This window comes from Zingiber officinale, chromosome 1B (genome assembly GCF_018446385.1).
Source record: "Zingiber officinale cultivar Zhangliang chromosome 1B, Zo_v1.1, whole genome shotgun sequence".
In the NCBI taxonomy this organism is placed as follows: domain Eukaryota; kingdom Viridiplantae; phylum Streptophyta; class Magnoliopsida; order Zingiberales; family Zingiberaceae; genus Zingiber; species Zingiber officinale.
The window spans coordinates 9640319-9656472 of NC_055986.1; the positions used below are offsets into that span (position 1 = coordinate 9640319).

The window sequence follows — 16154 nt, forward strand, 5'->3', positions numbered from 1 at the left end:
TTATTTATTTTTGAGTTAATTAAATTGTTTGAATTATATTTCTTTAAAGGTTTATCTTTTAACTTTTTATTAATTGTTAATTTTAAATTTTCTAGATTATTTTTGTTTAATATGTTATCTTTAACATTTAATTTTAAGTTTGTTAACTTTCGTTTTGATTTTATCAAAGTGTTTGATTTTATCCTTATATTTTCTTTACCTTTTAAGTTGATATAATTAGTGGAATTTATTAAATAAGTCTTATCATTAAAATTTAATTTTTTGTTAATTAAATTATCTTGGGTTTGGATAGAATTTTCCAGATTGATATTGTCTAGATTATTAAATAATTTATTAATTATGTCTAGATTAATATTGACCTTGTCATCCTTTTTGTTTGAATTTTCAAATTTGTTTAGGTTTAAATTCAAATTTTTAGATTTATTGATTATTTTTAGATTTTCTGTATTTTCTAAATTAATTATATTTGTTTTATCAGAAAATATCCTAGGGGTATTTTCTATATTTTCTGAATTAATTATATTTATTTTATCAGAAAATATCCTGGGGGTATTTTCTATATTTTCTGAATTAATTATATTTGTTTTATCAGAAAATATCCTAGGGGTATTTTCGCAAGTATTGTCATGTACACTATTTTCACATATACTTTCAGACATATCCAAATTAACATGCACATATTTTAAACTACTACTAGCAAGGGTGTTTTGGTAAATATTACTAACCTTGAGCGCAACCCCTAATTCAGCAGGCTTCTCCGTTGGATCTGACTCGAGTCCGGATTCGATTTTAACTTGATCTTCTAGCTCCATTGGCGTCTCGTGAAGCTTGATCAACTGGGTCCATAGCTCATATGCATTCTTGTATTTTTCTAGTCTGCATATAATATTGTTAGGTAAAATATTATAAATAATTTTACTTACAGTTTTATTCAGCTCAGTTCGAGAAGGTTTTTCAATATTAGCATATAATCGATATCTACGCTTCCTAAGAAGCATTCCATTCTTCGCCTCCAGTAGTTGAAATCTTCATCGTACGGTGGTGGTTCATTGGGGTTCCATCCTTCTTGAAAAGACATTGTTCTTGCACACAATGAAACAAAGACAAAATCCCAAGACTTGGTCTTGGATTAGCAGTGCTGGAAAACAAATAATATTTCACTACTATTTTTTTTTAAATAATAAAATATTATTAAAATATTAATAAAAAATATTATCTCAAATTTTTGAAAATGTAATATTTTGTCGATACTAAATAATAGTGAAAAGATGACGATGTATTTTTCAAAACCAGTTTTGGAGGGAAAAAACGAAAGGCGTAAGGTTTTATTTTAAAAACGAACGATATATAATTTTCCTTAAAAAAAAACCCCCTCTTTGTCTGATTGGTGGTTGCACCAAATCAGAGCGGTACCTGCTCTGATACCACTTGTAGGACCGTTAGATTCGATAGAGGGGGGGTGAATATCGATTCGAAAAACAACGAGTTTAAACGCAGCGGAAAAGTAAAATAGACACAGATGTTTTTTTACTTCGTTCGGAGCCTGTGACGACTCCTACTCGAAGGCCCGTGGTCCTTGACCACTTTCGTTGGGCAATCACTATCAATTCGAATATTACAGAGTTAAGTACAAGAATTGACAGATAAAGAAAATACCGACAATAGAATTAAAACAAAACTAGCACTGAGTCGGAGAGCTTTTCGTGGCGTCGCAAGAGCACATAGCAGCAGATCTTGGATTCTAAGTTCTTGTTGAAGCTCTACCCTTGCCCCTTCTTTTATATGAAGCTCAGGGCGCCCCGGATCCCTTCCAGGCGCCCTGGTGAGACGTGGCAGGTCCAACTAGTGAGCTCCACGTGGCGACGCACAATCGGGATAAAACTTGCCTCCCGGGCGCCCGGACCTCCGGGCGCCCGGACCCCTCTTCTCCAGAAAGTCCTTCTCCTGCAAGAAAAGGTTAGTCCGAGGCAAATGTACCCTGCAGCAAAGATTGTTAGCACAGTTTTATAGATAAGCAAAGTATGACTTAGATTCCGTCTTTCCGAGACCGGAATCTAGTCACGATCTCGACTTAGATATCCGAAATGGATCTAAGCCGGATCGACGCCTAATGTTCCCTTCCCGGGAACGCGTCCTCGCAGTCACTCCCCTCCAGTGACTTACCTGCCAGACGTCCGGTCTGCCCGTCGACCCGTCTGGACTTCTCGCCAAGCGTCCGGTCAGCCCGTCGACCCGCTTGGACTTCTCGCCAGCTATCCGGTCAGCCCGTCGACCTAGCTGGACTTCTCGCCAAGCGTCCGGTCAGCCCGTCGACCCGCTTGGACTTCTCGCCAGCTATCCGGTCAGCCCGTCGACCTAGCTGGACTTCTCCTGCACACTCGATCAGAGTGTTAGACAACAACAAGCTAACTTAACCTGATTTGTCATTCATCAAAACCTGGGTTAAATCGTTAGTGCAAACCGCACCAACAAAAGGCTTCTCCGCCATCAGAGAAGGAGATTTTTCTTACTGCGTTTTTTCTACTGTCCTGGATTAACAAACCTCCTTGGTTGTAACCAGGTTAAATCTTTGAGTCTCTTCTGTTCCTGTTTCTTTTTCTGTTTCTTTAATTTAGTTGCTATTATTTTATTGCTGCGTTTATTTCTGAGTTGAAATCCGAGGAGGGTATTATTTTTTTTGTTTCAGCAATTCACCCCCCTCTTGCCGGTCTCCGCTGCTCCTACAAATGCAACATCACTTTTCTCTAAAAACTCCCAAGAATCGGCTACTTGAAAACATTGTGAAACCCTCTTTTCTAAGGTTTCTGTCGATCTAGAAATGCCTCATAATCGATTGACCTCACCCCTAATCACTTGCCATGTCAGGTCAATTATTCAAAACCTATAGAATGACTCTTTTCATCATACCAATCAATTGACAACTTCTAATTGATTGATCCAATCGATTCAGATACTTTCTATTCTTCGTGAAAACACTCCAATCTATTGTCTGGCCTAAGCTAAATTAATTTCTCAATCGATTCCAGCACCTTATGTGCTTTTCGTAAAAATCTCTTAATCGATTGCCTCAATCAATTCAAAACCTTTCTATTCGAGGTGAAAAATAGGCAATCGATTGCTCTAATCAATTCCATATCCTTATTTTTGTGAAACCCTCTCCTTTGCTCAATCAATTGAGCCAATTGATTTGAGGAGCAAAAGCTGAACTTTCGAGTTTAGAGTTTGCCAATCGATTGGTGAATCTCATTAATCGATTGCTAACCCTAATTTTAGCCTTTTGAAGACTGATATCATGTCTTGCCTGATATCCAGTTAACATCAACCTACTAGGGCTTCCATTGCCAACAACCAATCATCCGTAACCTTTAGGACTTTCTCTTGTCTATCATCTAGATAACCTTGACTTGTCAGAACTTTTTTTTACCAAGTGTCCGGTCCTCCTTGATTCACTTTGACTTTTCCTTGCTAACTTTCCATTGAACTTTCGATTCACAAAGTATCTGGTCAATATTTGACCCATTTAGATTTTCTCACCAAGTTTCCCATCCTCCTTGACCTATTTGGATTTTCCTCTTGTCAACCTTCTCGTTGGAATTCCCTTGCCTAACCTCCAGTTAGGACTAGTCACTTGGTAGACTTCTCACCCTTACCTAACCTCTAAGTATGGCTTCCCTTGACTAACCTACAGTTAGAATTAGTCACTCGGTAAATTTTTCACTTTTGCCTAACCTCTAGGTAGGACTTCCCTTGTCTAACCTACAGTTAGGATTATTCACTCAGCAAACTTCTCACCCTTGCCTAACTTCTAGTTAAGGTTTTCTCTTACCTAACTTCAGTTAGAGCTTTCCGTTATCTAACTTCCGGTTAGGACTTTCCATTGTCTAACCTACAATTAGAGCTTTTCCTTACATAACTTCAGTTGTGACTTTCCGTTGTCTAACATCCAGTTAAAATTTTTCGTTACCTAACCTTCCGTTAGGACTTTTTTTGTTAAGTATTTGGTCCTCTCTTGATCTATTTAACTTCTCTCTCATACATTATCAAATATCGAAACTCAACTTCGGACCAATTCAAATTTAATTAAATTGGTCAATCTTATCCAAGAATAATTACACAAGTATGAGAAAGGTCAAGTACCTAATAAATATTTTGTATCTGCTCTAGATTAATTTTAAACCTATTAAAGAAATATCTATGTAGTAACTAATTATGTTAATTTATAGAACAGGGTGATCTTATTTCATTATTTCATGTAGGACAATTGATAAGATTGTTCTTTTTTTGAAAATATAATATTCTTTTTTTCTTTTTTAAAAAATAAATAAAAGTAAATCCATTCACTAGTAGCAAATCGAGTAAATGAAGGGGCATCTTCTCTCTACTTTTACTGCCTGACTTTCTCTTTTTTCTGCATCGTGCTTTCGCTTTTCAGTGAATCCAAATCGGTGCATTTTTTTACCTCTCCATATTTTCACCTTCTCTGTCCCCGTACTTTACCCAATTACTTAATACTATCATAATAATTTTGAATAAAACTACTATAAAAATAATAAAGCAGGAGCTCTTTTATCATTTTTAAATATATGATACTCTTTTAAAAATAATAAAAATATTTTTGTAATTTTAGCAGGGGGGCAAAATGTAAACGTGGCAAAGTATGTACGGCAAAACAAAAAAATTGCCTCTTGGCAAATAATAGTAATCGCACTACTCAACGGTCCTCTGTCTTTATTTGCTTTTCACACTTGCTCTTGCTCTACCTACTCAAACCAACCAACGCATCATCGCCTTTTGGCCCTTTCCAAGCCTTCTCCCGATCCGACCAAATCCATCTCTCTTTTCTACTGGATCGGATGTGAAACCCTAACCATCTCCCCGGTCATCGATCGCTCTCTCACACTCTGACCCGAGGCCTCAGATCAGAGATCCAAAATGGGTAACTGCTGCCGCTCGCCGGCGGCCGTCGCCCGCAAGGATGTCAAGACCAATTTCCCAGGAGCCCACCACGATCCCGGAGGCCCCGCCTCCGGGAAGGACGGCCACTACCAGAACGGCGTCGGCGGCGCTCATTCCAAGCATCTGATCGTACTCAGCAGCGACGCCAAGTCGGTGGGCGGTATCGAGGAGAAGTACGCGCTGGACCGCGAGCTCGGACGTGGAGAGTTCGGGGTTACCTACCTGTGCGTGGACCGCGACACGAGGGAGCTGCTCGCTTGCAAGTCGATATCGAAGCGGAAGCTGCGGACGTCGGTGGACGTGGAGGACGTGCGCCGGGAGGTGACCATAATGCGGCACCTGCCCAAGAGCCCCAGCATCGTGAGCCTGCGGGAGGCTCTGGAGGACGACGGCACCGTGCATCTGGTGATGGAGCTGTGCGAGGGCGGGGAGCTGTTCGACCGTATCGTGGCGCGGGGGCACTACTCAGAGCGAGCGGCGGCCGTGGTCATGAGGACGATCATTGAAGTCGTGCAGCTGTGCCATGAGCATGGGGTTATCCACCGCGACCTCAAACCGGAGAACTTTCTGTTTGCCAACAAGAAGGAGAATTCACCGTTGAAAGCGATCGACTTTGGGCTTTCTATTTTCTTCAAACCTGGTAAGTCCATTCTCCTATAGATCTTTGTGCTTCCTGGAAAACACACAGCATGGTACTGTTCACATTGCACTCAGACAGCTGAAACACAGTTCTAGACTTTGTTATTGACGCAGAGTTCCTAGTTTTAAATTGGTGGTGCTTTTCCCAAATTAAAGAACATTTTCATGTATGATCGATTTCTTTATCAAACCTGGTTTACATCCTCTGGAAAATGTTTTTTTATTTCAAAGCATTCTCTTTAATTCTAATCCGACGAGTAATTGTGTATATTAACACTTGAAACGTCATATGTTTACCTGTCTATTTGAACGTTGCTTTAACTAATTCAACGTGATCTGTGGTGCATACTATTTATACTCAAATGTTAGGCTAAAATAGGTTAGTAGAAAAAAGATTAACTTCCGTGGTGTCAAATTCAAAAGCCTTACTAAGACTCCCAATTTATAAGAGTATATTTGGAGATAGCCAACCACATTTGCCAAAAAATTGAAAGTTCTATTTGTGAGAAAAGGGATGAAGGAACTGCTATGAAACCACAAAAAGAAAGATCTATATAACTCATATATTATTTTAGCTAAGGCATCTTAGATGTAGTGGATGCCTATGTTATTAAGACAATTGAACTATTAGTGAGAGATTATGAGTTCAGAAGGATGCAACTGAACTAGCAGAGATTGGAATTAGAGAAATGTTCTCCAAGAATTGCACAAACTTTTAGCCAAAAACATACTAAACTAATTTTACAATACCATGTTATGCTTATTATGTTATTGAGTCTCTATGTCGTATGAGATAATAAACTATATCTTATTGAGTCTCATGTATATTTGTAGTGAACTTCCTTACTAATAATTCATCTTCTTGGCTAACCTCTACTCGATTCCAATAATTGTGACCTCTCTTTTATTGTTGCATCAACAAACACATATACACTATTTTAAATTCATGGTCTTAATAATTTTTATTATGTTTTCTCCATTCCAGGTGAAAGATTTTCTGAGATTGTTGGTAGCCCTTATTATATGGCTCCTGAAGTTCTAAAAAGGAATTATGGACCAGAAATTGATATATGGAGTGCTGGAGTCATTCTATATATCCTCCTCTGTGGAGTTCCACCATTTTGGGCTGGTAAAGGTTCCTCTTGTCCATCCTTCAAATTCTTATACTACTGCTGCATATGCAGAGATATAATTTACTGCCTTTTTTGATGCGCACATGTCTCCTCAATTCTGTTAAATTCTAACTCTACTAAGAAATGCAATGTATTTACACTACAGAATCTGAACAAGGAGTTGCACAAGCCATTCTTAAGGGGACTATAGATTTCAAACGTGATCCTTGGCCTAGTGTTTCAGAAAGTGCCAAGAATTTGGTTCAGCAGATGTTGGAACCTGATCCCAAGCTTCGGTTAACTGCAAAGCAAGTGCTTGGTATGGCACATGACAATGTGATCACATGCTTTTATTTCAGAGTAATTCATTAGATTTCAGTTCTATCTGGTTAGCCTTTGTGATCTGAAAAGTTTATTAGAATGGCTTTATTGGAGTGGCTATCTTATCTAGCTTGATCCCGCCCTATTCTCAAGTTCTAATTTCAAGACACCTGCGCTAAGAAATTTGAAAAGTTTTTGTTTTTGTTCTTTCAGGGCATGTTGAGCTGATGCATAGATATCCATTCCTTTTATTTTCTTGCAGAACATTCTTGGCTTCAAAATGCTAAGAAAGCATCAAATGTACCACTTGGTGATGTTGTGAAGTCAAGGCTCAAACAGTTATCAAGAATGAATCGATTCAAAAGGAGAGCTTTGAGGGTATGTTTCAGTATGTATTTTCTAGGTTAACTGTTTCAAAATTGTTGAATACATCTTAGTTTCTTCTATTTATTTCTTAGGTTATCGCCGATCATTTGTCTACTGAAGAAGTTGAAGATATTAAAGAGATGTTCAGGGGGATGGATACTGACAACGATGGCATTGTTTCTCATGAGGAACTCAAAGCTGGCCTTGCTAAGTTTGGTTCACACCTTGTGGAGTCTGAGGTGCAGATGCTTATTGAAGCTGTAAGTGTACATACACGATGACTTTCTTTGTCCTTATATTAAGCCCAAAATAGAGCATGAATGTAAGAGGGGTGAAACCTTTTGATTTATTCTATACATGACAAAATAAGTTAATATTCTTTCTCAGCAGAGAAAATCAAATTGAATGATTTAGCTGCATAAATGTGTCGAACAGGTTGATATGAATGGAAAAGGAACCCTAGATTATGGAGAGTTCTTGGCTGTATCTCTTCATTTACAGAGAATGGCAAATGATGAGCATCTGAGAAGGGCTTTCTCATACTTTGACAAAGACAGGAATGGCTTTATTGAGCCAAATGAGCTTCATGAGGCACTAGCAGAAGATGGAGCTCCTGATAGCATGGATGTTGCAAATGATATCTTACAAGAAGTTGATACTGACAAGGTAGCTAGTTAGCTATCTTGTCTGTTGGTTGATGCCATGTCACACCTTTGACCTCTTCTTTATTAACGAGATTGTTTTTTTCCAAATGTAGGATGGACGAATAAGCTATGATGAATTCGTGGCAATGATGAAGACCGGAACAGATTGGAGAAAGGCTTCACGGCACTATTCAAGAGGAAGATTCAACAGTCTGAGTGTCAGATTAATGAAGGATGGGTCCTTAAACTTGGGTTGACTATTGAATTAATCTCCCATGAATGAAATTTTCTAGATCCCAATTATTTTCGTGGGCTTTGGTCATGGGGCCCTCCTCTTGATTCCCTTGCTCTGTAATTAGTTGTTCTAGTGCCATTATCATTGAGAAAAGTGGCTATCTGGTACCCTGTTTTGTAATATGTTGTGAGATGTAGAAAGGCATATGGGGGATTCTGTTGTCGTCTAGATGCGCAAAGGCGGTTTCGCGATTACCATGATTGAACAGCAAATCTTGTGAGGTTGGTTGCAAAATGAAATTGATCAGGGTGAAAAAAAATCCAACAATTTGTAGGATGTGCACTTGTTTTTGTGTGTTGATACACCTAAAGTCGTTAATTTGACTTGGACCTATTCAGTTGATCCCTCTGTGAAACAATTTAAGCTGATTGAGTTAAAATTTTATCAATCCATTTAAAGCCTTTTCAAGGAGGGTCGATCCACTTAGGCCTATGGCTTATACAGCTATATGGGTTTATCCGTGGCGAACTTGGGTTGATATGCAATTTAAGAAAAAATAAAATTTTCTTTTAAATTTAAAATTAAAATGAAAAATTCAATGGGCAGTGAGTTTGACCGACTTAATCTGTAATTTAAATTTAAAAATTTTAATCTTTTTATATATTTTTTTTATTTTTTAAGTGGGCTCGTGGGTTGGCCCATCGAACCCGCAACCTGCTTTAAGTTAAGTTGGATTGAAAATTTTCAACCCTTTAAGATGGCGGGTCGGTACATCTTGTCTCGTCAACTGGTTGGCTTGTTATGAGTCGATCCATTTGACAACTCTATATATATACCTAGCATCGGAAATGTTATGTTGTACACCTATCTGTTAACCTCCCGTGAACATTCACTGGTAATTTTTTTTTGAAGTTTTTTTTATAATTTTGGTATATTATTATTAGGTTAAAGGAAGTGAATTATTTTTTTTAAAAAAATAATATTAGATGCTCACGGATGAGTGTGCAATATATCGTCCCTCAAAAATATTATGTTGAGCACTTGTCCGTGAACACTTTGTGAGTATTTAGTATTAATTTTTTTTTAAAAAAAAAATAGGGTTTAGGGTATAGTATTTAGGTTAAAGTAAGTGAAAATAAAAAAATAATAATAACACTAAATACTCATAGGGTGTTAACGGATGGGTGTGTAGCATATCATCCCTCTACATTAGAAATGTTATGTTGTCAACTTATCCGTAAGCACCTACCACCTAGAATAATGTTATGCTGCAAACTTATTCGTAAGCACCTAGTATTATTCTGTTTTAGGTGTTTGGATTTGTGATTTAGAGTATAATATTTAGGTTAAAGGAAGTAAAAGTTTTTAAAAAGTAATACTAGAGGTTCACAGGATGTTCACTAGAACTGTCAAACGGATCAATTTATAGTGGGGTCGACCGACCCATAATGGGCCGACCATTTGGTAGGGTGGGACGGGACGAGTCGACCGATCATCTTGGCAGATTAAGAAATCTCCAACCCAACTTAAGATTAGTTACGGGCATAGCGAGTCAACCCACGAGTCCATGGAAAAAAAAAATAAAAATATATATAGAAAAAATTAAAAATTTTAAGTTTGGGTTACAGGTTAAGTAGTTCAAACCCACAAACCTATTAAAATTTTCATTTTTTCTCAATCATAGGTCAATCTAAGTCAATCGCGAGCCTTGATAGATCGCCCACTTTAATTCACCTTTAAATAAATTTATAAAATTTTAATTTAATATGTTTAAATTATTTGACTTGGCGAATTAATATGTTTAAAAAATTATTTTTTTTTAAAAAAAATAAATAATTTAAAATTTTTTAAAAATAATAAATAATTTTAAAAAATTTAAAAAGTTAAAAATATAAATTTTAAAAATAAAAAATATAAATTTTAAAAATTTAAATTTTTTAAAAAAAATAAAAAAATTAAAAATAAAATAAATAAAATAAAATTAAAATTAAAAAAATGTAAAAAAATAAAAAATATAAATATAAATAATATAAAAAATATAAAAACATTAAAAAATAAAAAAAAATATAAAAAAGTAAAAAAAATATACCGGAAAAAGAAAAGTAAAAAAATATTAAAAAATAATTAAATAATAATAATAATAATAATAATAATAATAATAATATTATTATTATTATTATTATGTATAGTTGGTTTTGTAACTGAGGGTAATACGGTAAAATATTAAACTATGATATTTATTAAAACCTTCGAACAAATAAGTTTTGGTTGCATTACCTAGGTTGAACCAAACAAGTTATGTTTTATTTCCCATAATTTTGATTATGTGATTATCTGGTAATCATATAACTAAGATTATACATGATGACTTGAACCAAACACACCTTAAGACCGGTCGCATCCAAGAAACTATAACACGGATAGATATACAACGTATCTTTCCTCAGCCTCACATAACAGTTATACATATAGACTTACGAACCATTGTCCATCACGTATTGTTATGATTTGTCTAAGTTTTTTCGGCTTATTTTATACATCGAAGAAACTATAGTTAATTTGTAATTTTAGTAATCCTTATATTTTTGCCGACATAAAGAAGAGCATGTTCGAGCATGCGTGATGAAAAAAAAACACGTTGCCAAAACTTAATCAACCGTTGACTTCGTTGTGATCACGCCTCGTCGGTTAGCACGTTCACCGTTTTAATTCCTCCCCAGATTAAGACCGGCCGCATGGTATCCGTGCGACGTGTCGAGATTCAGCGGCTTCTTGCCCCTGGATTCGGCGTGTCAATACTTCTCCGCGGGAAATTGATTCTTATTTATTATAATAAATTTATCACTCTCCAAAATTAATACTCAGCGAAGACTTCAAGTTATAAATAAATAAATACAATTATATATGTTCGCAAGTGAATAATCAATTATTATTGTAATTCAAGTCAAACCATCCGACGGAGGCATGGTAACGTGCCAATCATTAACAATTTGTTTTTTTTTTATTTTTTTTGGGCCTCTCTTTTTAGTCAAAAGCAAATTTCTTTTTCATTTTGCTAAAGAATTCTCAATTATTCGCCGTCTTCCTCGCCGTGAATTCTCGATGCAGTATTTATTAATAATTCCAATATTTTTTCTATTTTCTTCTCAATGTCAATGTGCGTATAAACTAATTCATTAAAGAAATATTTTATCAGGGTTGCTATGTAAAATAAAATAGAAAATTAATTTTGATTAACATTAATTATATAGATAACACGCTCCCCCGTTCTATCTCACTCCATCGTCTCTATAAATAGCAAGTGATTGATGGTTGATCAGCAACTAATCCGGTTCACTTTGGATCGAGCCCGAGTTAAGCCTGAACCCATGGGAAGCGTCCAGTTGGTGGATTGGCCCGAGCCGGTCGTCCGCGTGCAGACCCTGTCTGAGAATGGTCTCGCCACCATCCCCGCCCACTACATCAAGCCGCACGCCGACCGTCCGTCTCTCTCGGCCGGCCTCGACGGCGCCGCCTCCATCCCAGTGGTCGACCTGGAAGACAGCGACGGCGGCGGCGCGGCCGCGGTGGCGGAGGCCTGCCGCGAGTGGGGATTCTTCCAGGTGGTGAACCACGGCGTGGACCGCGGCCTGGTGGAGCGGGCGGTCGAGGTGTGGCGAGCCTTCTTCCGCCTGCCGTTGGAGGAGAAGCAGGCCTACGCGAATTCCCCGGCGACGTACGAGGGCTACGGCAGCCGCCTCGGCGTCGACAAGGGCGCCATATTGGATTGGGGGGACTACTTCTTCTTGCATTTGCTGCCGGAGAAGCTCAAGAGCCCTGAGAAGTGGCCGGCGATGCCAACTCATTGCAGGTAATCACCTTAATTAATAAACAGAATAAAAAGTATATATATATATATATATATATAATACATTTTTGGTAATTTTTTTAAAATTGTATTGTTAAAATAATAAATTCGATTCAAATTTATTATTAGAAATCATATAATTAATGAAGTTTAATTATGTATAGGCAAACTGTACAAGAATACGGAGACGAGCTGCTCAAGCTGTGCAAAAGACTAATGAAGCTCCTGTCCATAAGCTCGGGCTTGGATGTCGATCGGCTGCCGGAGGCCTTCGGTGGCGACGACGTCGGCGCAACCCTTAGGGTCAACTACTACCCAAAGTGCCCGCAGCCGGAGCTGGCGCTCGGCCTGTCGGCGCACTCCGACCCAGGTGGGATCACCGTTCTCCTCGCTGACGACGCCGTGAAGGGGCTTCAGGTACGGAAGGGCGATCGGTGGGTGACGGTACAGCCGGTGCCCGGCGCATTCATCGTCAACGTCGGCGATCAGATTCAGGTAGATGATCAGATATATAAAATTTTTACCAGTAGATCCGTTCGGTGCACAATCTTAGGGTCTAGGTGTTCGGGTTATACCCGGATGCTCGGATTTACGACGGTCGTCGAAGAGTGTGCACCGAACGGATGTATAAATAAGATATTATATATATTAATATATATAATATTAATGATATGCAGATTTTGACGAATGCAATATACAAGAGCGTGGAGCATCGGGTGGTGGTGAACGCAGAAAAAGAGCGCTTGTCGCTGGCTTTCTTTTACAACCCCAAGAGCGACATGGCGATGGGGCCGGTGGCGGAGCTGGTGACGGCCGACAGGCCGGCGATGTATCCGGCGATGACCTTTGATGAATACCGTTTGTTCATACGGAGCAAAGGGCCGAAGGGCAAATCCCAAGTCAAGTCGCACCAGAAATACGACTCGTTACGACCGATCATGCAGCCTCCATGCGTTCGTGCATGAACTATGTTTGAGTTCTCTCGAAATAATTTAGTGGTTTGTATATGAGGTGTATAAACTCTGGATTTACATCTATTTATGGAATACATGTATGACCTTTCTTAAGAAAATAATAAACTGTTTTAAATTCATATAATTGCATTATTGAGAGGTAGCAACATAAATAATTTCGCCTCCAATAAAAGATACATTCATTTAAATCCATTTGAATGGATGATTTTCTCTCCTACTAATTGTAGATATTGATATTTAGAGTTAATTACAAATAAATCATTAACTTTTAGTTTTAACAAATGTTTTGTAACAAATGTAGCATATTATCAACCTATCACAGTACCTAATATGTTTTTTTTTAAAAAAAACACTAACATATTCATATGTTATATACCCATTTAATGGCTAACGGAAATAATTTCTACAAATAAAAAATAAACTTGTAAAATGTCATATAATACACTTGTTCCGGATATGAATGTGGCATGGGAGGAATTAATGGGAGGTCAAAGGGCATTTGGGTAATTGGGGATGTTGAAGGCTTTAGGGATTGTAGTGCTTATAAGCACTGTTCACAGAGAAGTCAAGGGAGGAGGCGGGTTTGTGATCTTTTCCGCCGCCAGTCATCAAGGAGAGTTTCTCTCCTTCTTAAGCTCTCTGCCGGCGTCGGCGCTCCCTTCTTCTTCTCCTCTACCCTCTATTACTCCGGCCACCTCATCCCGCCGCTGCCGCAGAGAGGAAGGAGGAACGTTCCTCTATCACCGCCACCCGCAGTCAGCACTGCCTCCGGCCTCCTCGCCGGCTGACGCCGCCAAGGGACCGGACCTCCGCCTCTCCTTCTCCTCTCGCCATAGCTACCGCGAGTAGGGAGGGGGAAGTTCTCCTCTTCCTCGTGCAGCCACATGGGGCGACTTGTGGCACTTGTGGCTCACCGGGTTTAGCAGCCACCACCGCTGCCTACAGCAGCAGTCGGCGCCGCCTCCAGCGCCTCCTTCGCCATCGCCCCGGCAGTCGGAGCCGCCATCGGCGCCTCCGTCCTCTCCTTCTTCGCCTTCTCCTGCCACCTCTCCTGGCAGCCTTACAGCTGACTCCGACGGCCTTATAGTCGTCTTGTCCATCATTTGAGGCATAGATTGGATCCACTGTGGCATCTCCGGCAGCCGTCCGTGATGTATTCGGCCATCGAGCCGTGGTGCTTGGTTCTTTGTAACACTATGGGTGTTGTGAGTTGTTGCTATTGACCGGCCTTTGAGTCGTGACTGTATGTTATATCTCGGCCTGCGAGCCGATGTCATATGCCGACTGTGTCGCCGTTGTATTCTGGTTGTATCTCACCTCTCGGAGCCCTGCAATGTTAGGCTCCATGTCGCCACCTCCGAACCTCCTTTTTAGTCGGCTCAGATGCCTTCACTATTCCAAGTGACCGCGACTCAATCAGCTCCTCCACCCATCCGAGGGCGCCCTCCTGGGCCAGGGTACGTTCTCGTACCTTCTCGTACCTTCTTTGCATTTATTTCAATATTCTATTATTATCCGGATATTTATGCATTTGTGGGATTCGCCTCGAGCACCGAGGTACCAGAGACCGGGGGAACCCGGTCGCTGGATACAGGTACAGTTGACCGGAGGAGGACTTCTGACGATCTGGTCAACGTAGAGGACAGCTCATCGACCGGGTCAAGAGGATGCGGTCAACCTTCCAGACACGTCATACCGGCAGGTTCGTTTTCTCAGCTTCCAGACAGGATCAAATTGGCGCCGTCTGTGGGAACGCGCCTGATCTGGAACGTGAAGATGAACGACGCCGGATAGTTCTGCCATCCTCATGACCACGGTCAGTTTTTCTGTTATTTGTTCTGTCAGTTATATGATCTGTACTAGTACCGAAGGCCCCCGAGCCGATCGGCCGGGAGGTTTATATCCGAGCCAAGGGCTCGAACCCGAAGACCCCGAGCCCTTTGGCCGGGCTGCGTATGGGATACGAGCGATGCTTGAAATAGAAGATCCCGAGCCGTTCGGTCGGGAAGGATATCCCGAAGACCCCAGGCCGCTCGGCCGGGCTACGTATAGAATGTAAGCAGCGTTCGAAATCGAAGACCCCGAACCACTAGGCAGGGCTGCGTAGGTGATACGGGCTAGACGCTTGAAATCTGAGACCTCAACCATTCGGTTAGGTCGAGATTATCGTAAATATCCCCGAGTCGTTCGGCCGGGAAGGGTATCACGAAGACCCCGAGCTGTTCGGCCGGACTGCATACTATTATGGCAGGATGGGAAACCAAAACCCTGCGCTGTTCAAGATGATAGAGGGAGGTTATTGCCTTGCATTCTGAAGAGTGTCTTATGTTCTCCTAACTCCACGGGTGTTCGGGAGTAGGGAGCTAATGCAGATCTCCGCTGGTCGCTAGGGAGCGAAGGCCTGAGCCGCTCGGCCAGGTACATTTTAGCTGAGTACTACCTCAGGGAGCGAAGGCCTGAGCCGCTCGGCCAGGTACATTTTAGCTGAGTACTACCTCAGGGAGCGAAGGCCTGAGCCGCTCGGCCAGGTACATTTTAGCTGAGTACTTCCTCAGGGAGCGAAGGCCTGAGCCGCTCGGCCAGGTACATTTTAGCTGAGTACTACCTCAGGGAGCGAAGGCCTGAGCCGCTCGGCCAGGTACATTTTAGCCGAGACTACCTCGGGGAGGATTATATACGAGCCAAGCGCTCGATGTGAAGGCCCGAGCTGGTCGGCCGGGTATATGGTTTTCCGAGCCAAGCGCTCGACGACGAAGGCCCGAGCCGTTCGGCCGGGTGTGTAGTCTCACTTGGAGACCGACGAGCACCGTCGTTAAAAATCGAGAGTCGGGTCGGCGACTATAAACCTCCCGGGCGACCGACCAAGAGTCGGGACGCAGTCGGGCCGGCGACTATAAACCTCCCGGGCTGAAGACCTATGCATGGACCAGTATATCATACATCTATCTCCCCCGTTTGGGTCGAGTAGCCGTCGCGAGCATCTATCTCCCCCGTTCGGGCTCGAGCAGTCCTCGCGGCCCGGCATCTATCTGACCGATCGACGTCACCACGGTCGCACGC

At 40.7% G+C, this 16154-nt stretch overlaps 2 protein-coding genes across 2 annotated transcripts; both read left to right on the forward strand.

Moving 5' to 3' along the window:
- Nucleotides 1-4742: 4742 nt before the first annotated feature.
- On the forward strand, nucleotides 4743-8495 carry LOC122049624 (calcium-dependent protein kinase 16-like). Its single transcript, XM_042610990.1, has 7 exons — nucleotides 4743-5596; nucleotides 6581-6724; nucleotides 6874-7026; nucleotides 7291-7406; nucleotides 7487-7654; nucleotides 7830-8060; nucleotides 8152-8495. Exons 1-7 carry the CDS (start codon nucleotides 4933-4935, stop codon nucleotides 8293-8295), a joined length of 1620 nt encoding a protein of 539 aa, XP_042466924.1. The 5' UTR covers nucleotides 4743-4932; the 3' UTR covers nucleotides 8296-8495.
- A 3069-nt stretch (nucleotides 8496-11564) lies between these two features.
- On the forward strand, nucleotides 11565-13192 carry LOC122038935 (jasmonate-induced oxygenase 2-like). Its single transcript, XM_042598950.1, has 3 exons — nucleotides 11565-12123; nucleotides 12285-12615; nucleotides 12798-13192. The coding sequence occupies exons 1-3, from the start codon at nucleotides 11582-11584 to the stop codon at nucleotides 13083-13085; spliced, it is 1161 nt and encodes a 386-aa protein (XP_042454884.1). The 5' UTR covers nucleotides 11565-11581; the 3' UTR covers nucleotides 13086-13192.
- Nucleotides 13193-16154: the final 2962 nt, after the last annotated feature.

Excerpts from the sequence above, each read along its gene's own strand:
- LOC122049624 (XM_042610990.1), top strand. The coding sequence starts at position 4,933 with ATGGGTAACTGCTGCCGCTCGCCGGCGGCCGTCGCCCGCAAGGATGTC. Across the intron at positions 5,597-6,580 it reads TTCTATTTTCTTCAAACCTG|GTGAAAGATTTTCTGAGATT; the intron begins GTAAGTCCATTC and ends TCTCCATTCCAG. Across the intron at positions 7,655-7,829 it reads TGCAGATGCTTATTGAAGCT|GTTGATATGAATGGAAAAGG; the intron begins GTAAGTGTACAT and ends TGTGTCGAACAG.
- LOC122038935 (XM_042598950.1), top strand. The coding sequence starts at position 11,582 with ATGGTTGATCAGCAACTAATCCGGTTCACTTTGGATCGAGCCCGAGTT. Across the intron at positions 12,124-12,284 it reads GCGATGCCAACTCATTGCAG|GCAAACTGTACAAGAATACG; the intron begins GTAATCACCTTA and ends AATTATGTATAG. Across the intron at positions 12,616-12,797 it reads ACGTCGGCGATCAGATTCAG|ATTTTGACGAATGCAATATA; the intron begins GTAGATGATCAG and ends AATGATATGCAG.